The sequence below is a fragment of the Pagrus pagrus genome, assembly GCF_965226575.1.
Source record: "Pagrus pagrus genome assembly, chromosome: 23".
In the NCBI taxonomy this organism is placed as follows: Eukaryota; Metazoa; Chordata; class Actinopteri; order Spariformes; family Sparidae; genus Pagrus; species Pagrus pagrus.
In genome coordinates, this window is record NC_140205.1 from 6,698,603 (window position 1) to 6,715,820 (window position 17,218).

General features: G+C 43.4%; 1 protein-coding gene across 13 annotated transcripts in view; it reads left to right on the forward strand.

Moving 5' to 3' along the window:
• magi2a (membrane associated guanylate kinase, WW and PDZ domain containing 2a) overlaps positions 1-17,218 on the forward strand; it is a 226,257-nt gene that overhangs the window by 193,930 nt on the left and 15,109 nt on the right. For 9 of the 13 annotated variants that reach the window (XR_014621567.1, XM_084346037.1, XM_084346041.1 and 6 more), the window contains 7 exons: positions 4,073-4,104; positions 7,232-7,439; positions 10,313-10,354; positions 11,394-11,509; positions 11,807-11,996; positions 15,286-15,522; positions 16,019-16,204. Coding sequence is in view for 12 of the 13 variants with exons in the window: in XM_084346037.1 (XP_084202163.1) it covers positions 4,073-4,104; positions 7,232-7,439; positions 10,313-10,354; positions 11,394-11,509; positions 11,807-11,996; positions 15,286-15,522; positions 16,019-16,204 (1,011 nt within the window). In the remaining variant the exon portion in view is untranslated. The remainder of the gene's footprint in view (positions 1-4,072; positions 4,105-7,231; positions 7,440-10,312; positions 10,355-11,393; positions 11,510-11,806; positions 11,997-15,285; positions 15,523-16,018; positions 16,205-17,218) is intronic. The other 4 variants (XM_084346042.1, XM_084346044.1, XM_084346040.1 and 1 more) reach the window with 2 other exon arrangements.

Below are 17,218 nucleotides of genomic sequence, written 5' to 3' on the forward strand. Positions count from 1 at the left end.
ATTTGACTAAATTCAAGTCGCAGGTGGCTTTAAACAAACTTAGAATGAATGTAATTATGAGGAAACATGAATATTTTTACTGCTAAATTCTTGAATCTTGAATTAATTAAATTCATCACACTAACTTGAATAATTGAGGATAAGAGCTCAGATATCCTTTTTTTCTAATACCTATTTATCTGGCATCTAATAACTTTATTACTTCTGTAGGAATTTAATCATTATGTTTCATGAAAGGCAGTTAATAAGATATTATTTGAAGCAGCACCATCTTCTTCTTCTTTGCCTGGTTAAAGGTTAATCGTTGTATTTTTACTTTTTGAGGTGTAAACAGCTGTTATTGTCTTTATCTCTGTCGGGATCCTTTCTATGATGTTGTCAGCAGTGACGGAAGTACATCTACTCAAGTACTGTACTTTAGTTCAGTTTAAAATTACTTGTACTTGAGTATTTATGCTACTTTATACTTTGACTGTACATGTATTTGACTAACTATAGTTACGAGTCACTTTGCATTTCTGATTAAATGCTGCGTCAGAGCCAAAGTAGCAGGTTTTTCAATGATTTAACGGCTTATACTTTTAATATTGATACTGAAAGAGTTTTAGTCAGGTGCAACTCCAAAGTTATATTTTAACACAACATCTTTACTTTTAATGAAGTATAACTTGTTGTCAGAGTTGTCAGACACTGAGAACAACAATCTGAGCCTGTCACTGGCAAAAACGAGAACTTTTAATGCTCAGGGCTGCCAGCTGAAGCGATCTAACCTGTTAGTCATTTACAAAATATATAAAAATGGAGGCTTGTTTCAAAAACGTCAGAATAACTCTTTAACCTCATTCAGTAACCCAAAAATCATAGACATTCAGTGAAATTTGAGCTTTCGGAGTCTGAAGGCAGCCGCCCTCTTTACTCAAGATCCATCATCACACCTACCTCTGCTTTTTGAAATCTTAAGGCCATTTTCTCGGCACTCTTTTGTGCATTATGAATCATTGGGACGCTTATTGTCAGTCAAAATGTGCAGCAGCTGAGGATCCATATTGGTGCAGCTGTGTGCAATCTGGCGTGGGCATAGAAGAGCATATTAAAGCATATAGAAACACCGTCGTAATCAATTTGAGATGTCTTGCTTTTGCATCTACATCTCCCTGGGTCCAAGTTTCAACTCGCTGGCACTGAGTCTGATCAAAAAGGCACTATTATCGCCGGAGGAAGTAGACGACTCAGCACCGTTGGAGCGGAAAAAAAGCCTCCTTGGAAACACTTCCCAGTTCAGGCCTCTTTAATTGCAGTTTTGGCTAGAAACTGAGAACGAGCCACAACTTGAACCATCTGAAGCCGCGCCAGGGGCTGAGGAGGAGGGTGTGGATTTAGGGTTTGTTGCCTTCTCATTACGGAGGATGCATAAGTGAGACATCCTGTAGAAGGACAACACACCGGTTAGCTCAGACCCAAAGGTGCAAGTTTGACACCACAGTTCATGTAGCTCCCTGCAGCCGAGCTGACAAGTCTGGTTAGCGCTCAGTCTAAAGGCTTTCAGCACCACGGACAGCTCCTTTCACTCTCTCTCTCTCTTCCTCCAAGTCTTTGTCCCAGTCTCTCAGCCCTTCTTCTCGACTTTTAGCCACGGGGCACGCTGACACCCCCCGGTCCAACTTAAATGTCTGGTACGCCTGAGCGAGCAGCGACTCTACCCTGTGGAGCACCTCCATCACCGTTGCCTGGTAGTGTTCCCCCCTCTCTCTCCTGTCCGTCCAGCTCAGCTCAGGTTCAGTCGCCTCACTCTGAGGAAAAGCTCCGTCGCTCTTTGTTCGCCGTGTTCTTCGCACTCACTCAGATTGTAGGTATTCTGGAGAGAAAGCCGTCCATTGATTGACCTTCTTTGGCAAGAAAGGGAAGAAAAAAATCCGCTCTTTCTTTGCTGTTAGTAATATTAGTAACATTCTTTCTTCTTTGGTGCTGGCAAAATATCCCCGAGGTGCGTTGAGAGTGAAAATGGCATCGAGTCAAAGTTGTAACTGTTTTCTATACTGCGAGATACTGAGTCTTTGTGTAGCTTTTCATATTGTCACCGTTCCAGTGAAACAAATGTTTTTTACAGTGTGACTGGAGTCTCGCCAGGCCGAGACTGGGAAGGCTGGTGCATCATTCAAGCAGTCACCTCATAACTCTTATCGCTTCGTTTGCATATGCTCGTAGCATCCCAGATGGGAGAGTGTGGCAGCACTCGAAAGACAAGAAGGACAGAAAGTAAATCAGGAAGATGGAGCATGCACCTTTTTTTAGTGCTACAGTGTGTTTCATTACTTCTGCTACTTCTGTTTTTGCTTTTTCAGTGATTGTTTTCTTTCATCATCCGAGATAGATTTCTGGGTGTTGCGGTTGAACAAACAGCAAAACTGCGTGGCGTACCTTTTCCAAAGGTCAGAACAAGATGAATGGGGAAGTCAAAGGAAAACATGTGGCCTTTACCTTTCTGCACCACGTTACAAACTGAAAACACTTTATTGTGCGGGGCAGTCATCCTGAACCCACTTAAGTGAAGCACTGCCTTTTCAATGTCACTGCTGAGGCCTCTGACAGAACTATGATCGACTCATAAAAGCCCAATTTTTGGACATTGAGAAAAGAAAAACATTCCTATAATCGCTGATATTTGACTTGATTTCAGCTGAAGATAGATGAAAGGTCTTTATTTGCACTAAACAGCTTTAATAAATAATGTTTTAACTAACAATGGATCACTTGACTACTTTCATTTTACTGTTTTGATTCAGTCTCACCTGTTTTTGTGGGGGTTTTTTTAATCAAAAAAGTCACTAACTGGTGAACATAGTTCATAGTAGCAGCTAAAGAGGCAGATATTTGGTGGTGGAGACCAAAAACAGAGCAAAAAGACAGTAAATATTGGACATCAGGTTGCAGGAAACACAACAAATTAATGCTAAAGTTGCAGCTGTTCACTGTATCAACTAAGAGAGGTTCTCCAGAGGGTCGTCTGATAATGTGCCTCAAACGATGTCACTCAAGGCGCAGCGTCTGTATAAGATTGATTTTGTTTGTCTCAGTGATGTTTGTAGGTTATTTCTCGATTTAGCATTGTAATTATACTAATTCTCAGTCATAGTTTTGTGTTTACGTTCCTTCAGACAAAATAAGAAATGCTAAAATGGCTCACTAAATATACTTTAGTGGCCGTTAATAAACCTGGGCAGCCATCCAAGTACAGTCTATGTGTGGGAAACGAGAGCGAGAGAAGATAATCAATACATGGTGGCCAATTTTGATATCGTGGCCACAAATAAATGAATATATGGGAAACACTGTCGCCCTCCAATATGTACTTTTGTGACATGATAGTAGTTATTTTGGAGTTCACCTTTATTGAGTCTATATTTAGGAAAAACAACAAAAGGTTACCTGAATATCTGAATCCCAAGATTTGGAAACCGAATACCTACCCAACAAACGAATATTCAAATAGTCAGATATTCGTTTCCAGCTTTCGTTAGTGTTACAGCTTGTTTCTGTCGCACCCTGGTGGCCGAAAAATCTGTAAATGCAGCTTTAATGAACATTTTTCTCATTGTAGACTCGTAAAAAACAATCTCATCTCTGGTGGAAAGGAAGAATTCATCACCCGCCTTTAAAATATCCTCTCTGACACCTGTTGATCACCGTCTGTCATGTTTTTTTCATCTCCATCATTTCAATATCAAGACATCTCATATTATATTACAGCTCTGCCGTCTTATTTTAATCTCTCTGCCTTCACAATACCCTTTACCGCCTCATAGAAATGTATTCACCATCGTCTGCTTTTGTGCCTTTATCCTGTTTTGAGTCTGTGCTTTTTTTCTTTCAAACACATTATATTCATGTCACATCCTTGTTTTCATCTAGTTTATCTGCATTTTGTTGATAATGTTGGTTTTTTTTCTTCACTTTATTATCCACAAAAATCCTCCTGGAATCGGCTCTCACAAACCTTTTTCATCTCACGATCTGTTTCCACCATCTTTTTCAGTCTAAAGCATTTTTTTTTTTTGTTCTCTCAACATTGCAGGTCACTATTCACCCTGGAAGACCCCTAAGCAGGTAAAACGTACCAGCCTCTAAAAAACTGTCCACCATTTCTGCTTTTCAGTCATTAATATACAGCAGGTTTTCACTTTAGCGCCGATGGCTGCAGCGTGCATACTGTCAAAGATGCAAATGACTTTTCAACCCATCTTCCGCCGACACTAACTCTACTGATAATTCACAATATGTCCGTGGCTTTCACAGCACCTTGATCCGCAGCCCTTTTTTTTATTGTATCAAAGGTCAAGTAGCCGGCTCGTAACACTGCTACACTCTTGATCTTTGCAAGTTCAGAGCTAATTCGTAACCTGACTCTTTGCCATCGGGGGGTTATCCACACTCAGGGCTGTTTGAATTATGCGATCGAGCTGCCGAGTCTCTGTTCTAACTGCTTTGGCAACGCTCAGACACATTTCCATCTTCATTTTATAAAATTTTTCAGATACTTTAAAAGCCTTTTTTCGCACTTTCTTACAACTCTACCTCGACTTTATTTTCCATTTGTGTCACATTAAGCGAAAGCCTGCATGTGGTATCTCTTTTCTAGCTTCTCTGCCACCGTTAATACTCTACTGTAGTATCATCTGCTGTCCCTCGGCCCACTAGAAAAAAAAACTCAAACATCCTTTCAGATCAGATTGTCTTTTTGTGTATTTGTCACACTCACATACCCACACACGAGTGTGCTTTTTTTGCCTGTCTTTCTTTTGTTTCTCTTTGTGCGACTATGTGTGTAATCCATTTCATGCCTGGACGTCCTCCCAGCGCTGCTCTGACCAGCTCCTGACCCTCAACTCCTGTTGTCCTCATTTCCCCAGATCACAAATAGCATCACCGCCATCATGCTGCTTTTTTTTGTTTAAGACACTCGCCCCTCGTCATTTCTTCTCTCTCAATTTTAATCAATCTCCTCCATCTCCCTCTGAATAATTGTAATTCTGAGCTCCGAGGGGGGAAAAAAAAAAGCTTTGAACGTCACAAAATAGCAGGCGGCACGCTGAGCCTCGCTCTCTGTTGTCTCGTCTGTTCACATCTCTGGTTCGTCACCCCGCGGTGTTCATTTGTTGGCCGCCCCGCCCTGCCTGGCCCATCTCTGAACCTCCCCCCACCACCACCACCACACACCAGAGTTCAGGCTCGGTTTAATTGGGTATCATTTGTTACAGGAAGAGTTGTGCTGTGCTCTGAAAATGAAATATGGAGGAATTTGACTAATAAGCCAAGAACAGGGGGGGGATCGTCTAATTGTCATACGGACTTACAGTCGAGCTCAGCCGGCAGCTCCCGGGAGTTTCATTTTTTTGCAAACGAGCTTATCAAGATTCGTCCATCAAATCCATCTAATACTGAAGGCAACAGCTGGAAACACATGCAGGTGCAAGTCCTGCCTGCCTGCAGTGTCCTCCATCCGTCTGACCAACTAGATTATAGCCAGAGTGAACTCGCTTCAACGCTCCTAATCAAACAGAGACGGGAGCAAAAGAAGAGAGATCAGGATGCAGCTAGTCTAATCCCGGCCTTAACAAGGTCCCCAGCCTCAGCAGCCTGCCCCTGTTGCAGACACGAGTAAAACTACAAAGAGTGGAAACACTTTTGATTCAGTCTCTGAGCTTTTACGAAGCCGATATTTATTCACGCTACGTCTTGTACCAGATGCCCCCGTAAATCTCGATATTAAAGCGTTGCCATATGCAGCCAGTCGCACCGTCTCAGTTTCATAAAAAAAAAAAGCTGTTGTCATTCCCTCCGGATCCGTCCCTCACACTTTCTGACATGTCAGCGTGTCATCGTGGCGATCTGCTTAGTGTCGTGCTGCGACTTGAGCTGCCGCGCATATCTGACACATCAAGGCTGACAACTCTGACTGACTGGTGTTGTCAAAACTGCCGCCGTCACCTCAGACAGTTGACAGCACATTTCCGAATGTGTTTTTGGATGAAGCCTATGAAAATCGGGTATAATATAAAGTGTACAACCTTATGCACTGACCAGTAGGGATAATAAAGTACCAGATTTGCTGTCATCCTCCAAAATAGGGCCATATTTATCTGTTTATCATTTTCTTCTAAATGTTTTTGTCTGGCGTTGTTTTGCTTGTTTCAGCTACTAACCTCACTAACTCTCCGGCTTCCTGTCTGTCGACTAGCATGATTTGATCGTTTGCTAAACCCCGCCCCTAAAGGGCGATTGTCCAATCAAAGCATAGCAACCATAACTAGAAAAGGCCTGTCAAGCTTCTGATTTTTCCCCTTTTTTATCGCCCGTTTAAAACACAAAAAAATCTTCTCTAACGTGAGCTGTAAATGTTAGCATAACAAGCTGACTAGCTTACCTCAGACAGGAGTAATCCAGCATTATTTTTTTAAGGCATTAGCATATATCAAGTGGGTGATATCTAAATAGTTTGGAGGCTTGTGACGTTTATATCACCTGTTTAAAACCAAAAACACCAAAAAAATCTGCTCTAACAGCAGCTATAGATGTTAGCATAACAAGCTAACTAGCTTACTGCAGACAGGAGTAATCCAGCAATATTTCAGGATCTGGGTACATCTTCCACCACTTATAAATAATACTGTAGCCTACCATAATACTCGGGCTAACTGCTCCTTTATTTCCATCCTCTATGGATCATCAGATGGTGAGGATCTTAGCCCGGGAGTTTTTAGCCTCAATTATTCAGCAGTTTATCATTTATGTAGCCATCATGTGCATAGCTTAGGTCCTTTTAGAGGCTTTCCATTTTTAAACAAATGTGCAGGGAACATTAAACATTCAGCCGGATAAAGAGAGTTTCTCAACCGCTTAGCTAACGGACCTTTAGCCTAGCACCTAAACCTTTTAGCACTAGCATTAGCTTTTGAAGCTAGCTGTTGTCATTTCGGCCAACAATAAATGACAAACCTTTCTGTCTTGGATGGTAAAACTGCCACTATTCTCACCATAAGCTGCACGTGTGCTCTGAGAGAACAGAAGCTTGACAGGAGTGCTAACCTGGGGATTAGCGAACGGTCAAAAATCATAACTATGCTTCAGTTTTTCAGTGTTGTTGTCATGGTGACAGGTGAAAATCCAAGTGTCACGAGTGGGAAAAGGTTGGAAGTGAAATACTGACCCCCCTCCTGCCGATTGTGCTTCACAGGTGCTGGAGCAGTGGGAGTCCCAGCAGGGCCCGGGCAGCCCCGCTCAGACCAGCCTCTCAGCCCCTGTTATCCCCCACAGCGCCCCCTTCCCAACCCACCATCTCCACAGGGCCTCGGTGCCAGACTCAGCCTCCGAGGTCTTAGCCCTGGCTAAACCAGACCCCTATGACCTTTATGAGAAGTCCAGGGCTATCTTTGAGAGTAGGCGTAAGTACCAGAGCTGATACTGCAGGTGTTAGCGTTGTGACAAACACTCCTCTCTGAGCACTGAAGAAAGATGATGGACTCCTGATTGGGAAGGTGGAGTACTGAAGATGCATCACTCTTTCTTTCTTTCTTTCTTCTCTCTCTCTCTCTCACAAACACCCACAACTTCTTTGTTGTCGCCTTTTGCTGCTGCACAGAAAACTTGAAAAGCTCGTTCTAGACGAGCCTGACCTCTTTCAATCAAACGGAAAGATCTGTTGATGGCACAAACACCTCGGCTTAACGAGGCTCATCAGACGATTTGCTGATTTACGCATTTTGCAGCTGCTAATTCCTCATATAACCTCGCTTGATCTCGGCTCGTTGAACACACACACGAGTCAACACGCACCAGGTGAACAAACACAAACCTGCCCGTCAGCTCGTTCTTTTTCACTGACTGGACGTCTCAAGACGCTGGTGTTCGTCCAGCTCACTTCAGAGACAGAGATAATAAACATAGTGCTTTGGTTGCCAGCAGTGTAACCATCGTCTGACTTGTGAAATGTGGGAAAAGCAATTTCATCTTGTTATGATATTATCATGAGTTTAATGCCACAGGCAGGAGAAACTTGTATATGTGGATGTGTACAATCAGAGGCTGGAGGATATCAGATGTTTTCAAAAAGTAGGTCTTTACATTTTCCATTTAATTGGATTTTTTTTTAATTTAATTTAATTGAGTTAGCTGTCTCCTCTTGTGATTGTGTTTCCCGTCGTAAAGGTTTAAATGCTTTAATGCAAGTCTTCTCCACATTTCCTGGAATAAATACTGTTAAATCTTTTATTTATTGACCTAAAAGTGGTGAGAAATTATATTCCTGACCCCCAGAAAACTCCTGAGAATAGTCCACAATGGCTTAAAAGTAAACATTATGATGTCTATATATTGTTTTTGCAGAGATATCCACTGAAGTTAGCATGCTAACCAGCTAGCCTAAAGCTCCTGTGTAAGCTGTGTGAACACAAACACTCACCTGGTCCCTCAGCTCCTAGTCTGAACCACTAGCAGCACAGCTAACTGAGCTAACTAGCTAAAGGCAGCTACAGTTAGCAGCAGTTTGTGTCTTGTCGGTTTCTTTTGCTGTCTTTGCGCTGACGTGAGGTAGTAAGTTGTCACAGAGGGGACAGGTGTTTCTTCTTCCTGCTACTGAAGAGGACGTGGCTGTCAGACCTCATCAAACCTTCTTCCTGGATCCCTCCTCGCTCCTCTTACAGCTACAGCGTAGCATCCACTCTCCTCCTGCTCTCAGTGAAAGGTCAGGGGTCACGTCGGGTGAGGCCCAGCGGGGGAATAGGCGCGGACAGATTTATTTAGGACTGCTCCATTTGCTCCGCTAGCTGGTGTGGGTGAAGCAGGTTGTGACCTTTTTTTTTTGGCAGCGTCACGACCCCGGGCTGCTGGTGGAGCTCTGTGAGCTGCTAATGTTGGTTCGTCTTCATCTTCTCTGAGCCTTAATAGATCAATGTCAGCGCTTACGCAACAGGGCCGGGTGAAAAGGTCACCCAGACTACTCTCTCAGCCCCCAGTGGTGGAGGCAGATATTTCAGTTTAATGAATGCTCGCTGTGTTTTCTGCAGAATAACAGGACACTGATTCTGGAGAGAGCAGGTCAAACTATCTGTGAGAGCAAGTTTAATGTTGGTTGTTCTGTTTGGGTTAACAAATCCTTTAAATGATCCCCGACTGATGCAGAAAGAGACCTGACGTCAGTCTCACGTCCGTCATTTCATATTGTATCAACCCTGATCGATGGAGTGGTTGTTTTTCAGTAGATTCCTGCAGAGATGTTATTAAAACACTGTGGATTTCTTCTTTATTTCCTGCTGATCTGGAGCTTTATATCATACGGCATGATCTCCATCAGCAGCTGAAGTTCTCATCATAGACACAGAATGACTGTTTGACTCACTGCCTGTGTGTTTATGAACAACACTTCTGTTTACACAACCTCCATCAGGTACAAGCATCACCGTAGTAAACTGTAAATGATCCAGTCAGATGCCACACAAATCAGATCAACCTCGTAATTTATACTGTTTCTTTCCCTCGTGTATCTTTGTCATCTGTTTTAATCTCTTGTCAGTATGTTTCTAAAAGAAAAAATGCCTTTTTTACCTAATTAGCTGAGTGTGTAATTAACCGGAGTTGACCTCATTTGTGTGATTATATTATAGTTTATGGAACAGCAGCGAGGTTTGATCATCTAATGTTTATTCACTGATTTACTCGTAAACCCACCGAGGACGTGTCCTTTTTCACAACAGTGTCAGGATGTGTGAGAAAACAGTAGAACAACGACAGACAATGTATTTTATATTAAAATAGAGGATCAGTATAACTTAGAGTAAAAACATGAATAGAAGAGTATCCATGAGAAGCACTGCATGAGGTTTCTGTGGCAACAGCTGTGTCACTCCTCGTGTCTGTCGTCCTGAGTCCCGGCGGAGCGCTCGGCGTGATTAAAACAGTCACAATTGGAAACAATTTTTCATCTGCAGCCGCTCGTCTGCGCTCGAGTTCATTTTTGCAAATCGTGTCGTTGTGCGAAGCAGCTGATTGCAGATCAGTGCTCGCGTCCCACCTCACTCTGTAAATAAAGGACGGGTATATTACACGCTGTAAGCACTTCCTGACTTTTATGGATGATGCTGAAATTCAGCGGTGACATTAACGCTGAGGCAGGGCCTTTCTGCCTTGTTCTAGCCTTTATGGGAGAATGTGTGTGTGTGCTGGTGTGCCGACTGTCGATGTGTGTATTTGTTGGGTGACTGTGTTTGTATAATATTTGTTGTTAATGTGTGTTTCCTGCATCTTTTTTCTTTTTTTTTAGAACCTGGCCAGCCGAGGACTGTTTTTCCTGTGGACTCCTCAGGTAAAAACCTTCATCTCTGCAGGGAAACTGTTAGAAAAACAAACTGTTCACAACCTTAAAACATGCAGGATATCAGGGGCCTCGTTACAGGAAGTCTGAAATCTTATCTTATCTCATTGGAGGATGACATTTAAGATTTTTGGTGTTATAAAAACTAGTTTTCTAACTGAATTTAGGGGGAAAAAAACATCTTATCTCAGAAGAGGAATTTATCTATGACAGAACTGTCCTATATGACAGTTTTTTAAGTTAGAAATCCTGAGTCATGATGGCAAAGACGCTGTCCTAAATTCAAAACAACAAGATGAACACCAAAAATGTTACGATTGAAAGGTTTCTCAAAGGTGTTGGAGAAGCAACACAATGAAGTTAGCCTGGTAGAGGATCTTACACTGATGTTAGCTTGTTGGAAAAAGCTAATACTAATCTAAACCTGTTTGTAGATGATGTTAGCCTGTTGGAGGGGTTAACACTAATATATACGCCAATATTAGCCTGTTGGAGAAACTCACAATGTTGTAATTCTGTAGGAGAAGCTAACACTTATGTTAGCTTGTAAGAGAAGCTAATACTGATGTCCGCTTGTTGGAGAAGCTAACACTGATGTGAGCCTGTTGGAGAAGCTAGCACTGATGTTAGCCTATTCGATAGGCTATTGCTGATGTTTGCTTGTTGGAGAAGCTAACCATGAAGTTAGCCTGTTAGAGGAAAAACTTGACTCTGACTAGCCTGTTTGCGAAACTAATATTGATGTTAGCCTGTTGGAGAGCTAAGACTGTTGTATGCTCGTTAGAGAAGCTAACATTGATATCAACCTATTTCTAGAAGTTAATGCTGACGTTAGCCTGCTGCTACTTTCCCTGACCATGTGACGCGGTTATACATCCTCCCCTCCACCGACACGGTTTGATTCACCAAAGCTACAGTAAACCTGAACGTCTGTCTTGTCTTGTCCATCATTAGCAAGCTAAGAGCAAGCCTAAACTTAAGCTGATGAGGCCCCTGGACTTTAACATTGTCTGTGGTGGTGTCGCCTCAGGAGCGGAGTACCAGGACATCGAGGTTCACCTGCGCAGACAGAAGTCCGGCTTCGGTTTCCGGGTGCTGGGCGGGGACGAGGCCGGGCAGCCTGTGAGTCCGGAGACGCGTGAGAAGGCTCGTATGGCGATGGGCGTGGAACCCTGTCATTTTCTCCTCTCTAACCTACTACACACACACTGTGTACACCTAACCCTGACCTCTGACCCCTGAGAGAGTGCTGGCTCTGGCTGCCTTTGTGTCTTTTGCTGTCTGTTAAAGTAACAAAAATAATAATTCAGTCACCTTATTGAGCTTATTTGTGTATCAATATAACAAACCATCTTAACAAACACTGCATGTGACACTCACAGTTCAGCATCTGAAGTCCAGTCCTCCACTTCCTGTTTATAACGTATCTACGTGTGATAACAGATCTTGATCGGCGCGATCATCGAGAAGAGTCCAGCCGACCTGGACGGACGCTTACGGCCCGGTGACGAGCTGCTGTTTGTGGACGGGATCCCGGTGGTGGGGAAGCCTCACAGATACGTGATCGACTTGATGCACGGGGCGGCACGAAACGGCCAGGTGAACCTGGTGATCAGGAGGAGGGTGCAGCCAGGTGAGGACAATAAAGACCAGATATTTACATCTTCTAGCTTCTCAGATGCAATGATGTGCTGCTTTTCTCTATTTTTATGCACAGTGACCTCACAAAACTCATTTTTGCCTCATTACTCGACAATTCATATGGTAATAATGACAGAAAATTATGATCTCTGCAGCACAAAACATAGAAATGACGTCAAAACTGTCCTTTTTATTCATGTTCTGTTAATAATTTGTTATTTTTTGAAGGTTTTCAACTAAAATTCTCACATATTTCACCTTCAAATGATGAGACTTGTGATATTATATATATTTTTTCTAATAAAAAGACCAAAACCAGCAATGAATGTGTCCTACTAAAAAGTAATATCTGTTTATCAGCAGCTTTTGTCCAAAAACTACTTAAAAACGCATCAAGGAGCCGCACTGTTGCACCGGGCGACGCTTTCTTTCATTGCCTTGAACACACACAGTGAAGTCCATTTTGAATTAAAGCCACATGAACCGACCTGCTGCTGTAAAAACTCACCAGAGCACAACATGTGTAATAATCCATAAACTGTAAATAGTCTCAGATTAAATGCACTCCTTACTCCTGCTGGAGGAAATAGTGGTAGAGCTGGAGTTTACTAAAAAGCTGCAGCGTCCAGGAGTGATTGATTTCAAAAAATGAAATATTTATGAGCTGTTTTAAACCTTCAGAAGTTGCTGAACGAACACATTTTTACTTAGGAGTTTTTGATGATTAGAAAAATATAAATCATAGTCAGACGAACCCTTCACACGGTCAGTGGTTGGACGTGGTTAATCCTGCACAGAGCAGCTTTACGACACTGTTTTTATAAAGCGAATTGATGCGACGCGTCTCTGTCCGTCCTCCTTCTTCTCCTCTCCCCTTGATTCTCGTCCTGAACCGATTCAAGGAAATTAATCAGTCGTAAAACTGAAGCGCTAATCTCTCTCTTTGTGTGTAATTACGTCTGAAAAAACCTCCACATTCACACACTCTGGCTCAAACACTGTCGCTCTCTGGACGTTGGGCAGATTTCCATGAACTCCGGCCTTCCCCTTCTTCTCATTATTACCGCCTCCCCACACTCTCTTCTCACCAATCCACTTCTTCCCACTCTCTGTCAATTCCTTCTCACCAAAACCTCCCGTCTGACTCACGCCCGGCCTCCTCTGCAGCCCTCACTTCCATCCTAATTGTCTGACTCCCACTGGCACTTTGCAAAGGTGTCTGACTCCTGCTCCCTCTGCTCTGAGTTCGCTCGTACTTCTGCCTGCACCTCATGACCCTGATTTTTAAAACACGATTCATTATCTTTTCTCTTGACTACTTAAAATAATATTTGTGCACTTCTCAGTGTCAAGAAACGACGGCGTAACAGTAAAGCTGAAGCTACGGTTTCAGTTCGTAGCTGTTTAACTACATTAAAACAACCGCGGCGCTGCTTCCCGGCGAGCAATCAAAAGAACGACGCTAGGGTTTGATCCCGCGGTGCGACAGGCGAGAGGTGTAAGAAGATGCGGAAGAAGAAGAAGATGCTTCTTGCTCTGGTTGCTTCTGCATTTTAATGATGTGTTTTACTAGTTGTGTGTGACAGTTGCCTTTTGCTTCTCTTGTTTTGTTTTTGCTTGTTCTCGTTCGTTCACAAAGGATGAGATTCAGCTCCGGCTCGTCTGATTTTAAGGGGAAAGACAGAAGACAAAAAAGTCCTCGTGCCTGTAAAATTAATTGTGTTTGCACATGAAGAATCATCCTCGGATTCCTTCCAACGCAAATTATGCAGCACATTGAGTAATTCCTCTCTCGGTAAAAAGAGAGAGAGCGTCAGGAATCTTAAATCGCCTTTAATCAATAAGGGAGATGTTGTGATTGACAGGCTGCGTTTGATCTCCGGCAAATGTTGCTCGTGTTTGTCCACCAATTATATCCAACACAGTGTCGGAGAGTGAATTTATTCAAGTGCTTTATTTAAATCTGTGGTTCTTGATTATTTCATGCAACTTCTCTGCTACTTTATACTTCATTTTAATGGTTGTTGGACTCTAAACCTGCAAGATCCTCCGTTTGTACTCGCTCACAGATACTAGGCACTGAAATACGCATGATTTTTTTCAGTATTCCTTGAGAAATAATTGAAAAAAAGAAAGTGAGATCCACACCAAAAGTTATTGGGCTCTATTCTGGGCTGGGACCGATCCTCCATCCAAGTTGAGTGGAAATCCTTCCAGTAGTTTTTGTGAAATCCTGATCACAAACCAACCGATCAAACATAACCTCCTTGACAGAGGTCATAACATATTAATCTTACAAAATACAGCACGTAGTTAAAGATTAAAGCAGTAGATTCCCGAGTTGGGAAGTCGTTCTCCCGACTTCAGTTTGTCGGTGGGCATCGTGTCAGATTGTGGAGGCAACATGGACGCCAAGAAGAAAGTTATTTTGCTTATTTTGGTTTCCAGCTATTTGAGTGATGAGGAAGAGCAAAGGAAACGATACAATCATGACTTGGTAAAAGTTTACTTTCATCCACCATGTTTCAGTGTCATATGACTTCAATTCGGCAACTCGTGTACCAACGTTTTCTCTAACTTTCCGGGTTTTCTCGTGATTTTTCCCATTCCGAAATGTTTTTCCAGTAACTCTGACACCACACAAACACAGCACGGCCTCAATGTAGAAAATACTGGTGTTGTGCAGGACAGTTGTGGTGGAGAGGCACAAGCTTTGGATTTAACCAGTCGATCTGTGTTCCAGCTCTTCAGCTCATTAGCTTTGGATAGTGACCAAAAGAATGAGGTCACTGATACAAGTGAGCTTCCTCCACTGAGTGGCTCGACTCACCCTTAAGGATGAGCGTAGCGGCTTAGCTAACGCCTCTAAAGCCTTAAAAGTGCCCCTAGTTCATCAGTTATTATGATACTTTGTTACTTACGCTGGTTCCTACGAGCACCTGAAGTATCGCCCATAATCACTTCTACAGTAACCTCCCCTGGACACTTGTAGACAGTCGCTGCTCCTTCACATCAAAAAGGAGCTATTTGAAGTGAGGTTTGGGCATCTGGTCAGGATGCTGCTGGGCGGCCTCCTTTGGAGGGTTTCCGAGCACATCCAACTGGCAGGAGACACCGGGCCAGATTCAGAACAAGCTGGAGGGATTATATATCTCATCTGGCCTGGCGAAGCTTAGGGTCCCTCGAGAGGAGCTGGAAAAACCTGCTTAGCGCTGCTGCTAACCAGGAGAGGACGGATGGATGGTTAAGACTGAGAAAATGCTTTTTGTCTCCCCCTACAGGCGAGTCCTGTCCGGAGAACGGACGTAGCCCCGGTTCGGTCTCCACGCAGCACAGCTCCCCCCGCAGCGACTTCACATACGCCAACAGCACCATCACCACCCAGGCGCCCAACGCCGCCGACAGGACGACGCCCAACACGCAGCCCAGCGACGTCATCATCAACCGCAAGGAGAGCGAAGGCTTCGGCTTCGTCATCATCAGCTCGCTCAACCGGCCCGAGGCGGCCGCCACCAACAGTGAGTCCATTGATTGTTTTAGTGGCATTTCACAGAGTCGAGTACACGTTCAGTCATCCTCTGTACTGCAGAACAAGTGCTGATCTTCATGTGGAGGCTCTTAGACATATATAAACCACCAGGTCAGCTTAATATAGTGTCAAGATAAGAGTCAAAGTTAAGTATAAGGAGGGGTAATGGCTCAATAAAACGTGAAGCACCTCTCGTTCCCTCTCTCTTCAATTATACATGCCCTCCCACGATACGTCAGTCACACACATCTCCAGTAAGCGGCTATGAGCATCAGTGCATCGCCCACACACATTAAAAAAAAAACTTGGATGCCTTACGTAAGCCTGGGGTGAATAGCAAAATGTGAGAGACAGAGACATATTCAGTCAGTCAGTTAGGGAGTGGTGTATGAGCACAGACAGGCGTAATCCTCCAATCTGCTGCTGCTGCTGCTGCTGAGCGTCTAACCTGCGTGTGTGTGTCGGCGTCTGAATCTCTCCAACAGCTGTGCCACATAAAATTGGCCGCATCATCGAGGGCAGCCCGGCCGACCGCTGCGGGAAGCTGAAGGTGGGAGACAGGATACTGGCGGTGAACAGCCAGTCCATCGTCAACATGCCGCACGCCGACATCGTTAAGCTGATCAAGGACGCGGGCCTCAGCGTCACCCTGAGGATCATACCGCAGGAAGGTGAGAGGAACACGTGGACGAGACGGATGATGAGGAAACTGTGATGCCATTAAATGAAAGTTGTAACACCCAAAGTGTTTTTTTTTTAGATTTACTGTCACATATTCATGAGTTGTGTTTCTTCTCTTCGCTCCATAACTCTCTTGCATGCAGGTGCTCGAATGCTGAAAAGTGTGTGTGATTTCAGTTTCCTGGTGATTTCTTCTTATGTGCTGCATGTAGATTTTAAGATTTTAATCCTAACCAGTCTCATACTTGGTCCCCTGCAACAGATTAAAAAGATGAAGCAAGTAAGACTGACTGAAGAGTGATTTTCAGTAAATACTCATATCATTTCTGTCTTGTTACTGTAGTAATGGTCTATTTTTTACCTCCATCGAGGAGCTTAACTGATGGTTTGTCAGCAGGATTACACAAAAACTACCAGATTTCTTTAACTTGGATGGAGGATAGGTCTTCGTCCAGAATAACGGATAAAGAAACAGATCCAGGAATTAGTTCTAACTTTCTTTAACTTTGCATTTGTCTACATTTTCATTAATTTCTCAGGAAAGGATGCACAGATCTTGAAAAATTAGGTGTATTTAGGTGGCTGATGTCCTTAAGTGAGTACAATTTGATGGTGAATCCGGCTGGATTGAACTAAAGTGGACTACTGAGCCTCTGCTGCAGGTTACATGATATTCGTCTGAGTGACAGATGTGACAGTGCGCTAACAAAGACAATGAAGAAGACGAACACATTTTTTAGACCTCAAAATCACATCAGATCAAAATGTTAGGTTGCTGGCAGAGATGAACCCTCAGAGAGCAGTCAGCTGAATCTGCAGCTCCTTTTCTATCCACTTTACAGTTTCGGTTCACTCTCAGCGCTCTTATTTTGTAATTTTGGTCACGACAGGCAGCTGTTCTCAGAGATAAAACCACCTGCCAGCACCGAACGGCAGATGTAAAAGTGACTAGCTGCTGAACAGAGTGGAGGATTTAACAGCTAAAGAACCAGATATTTACTTTA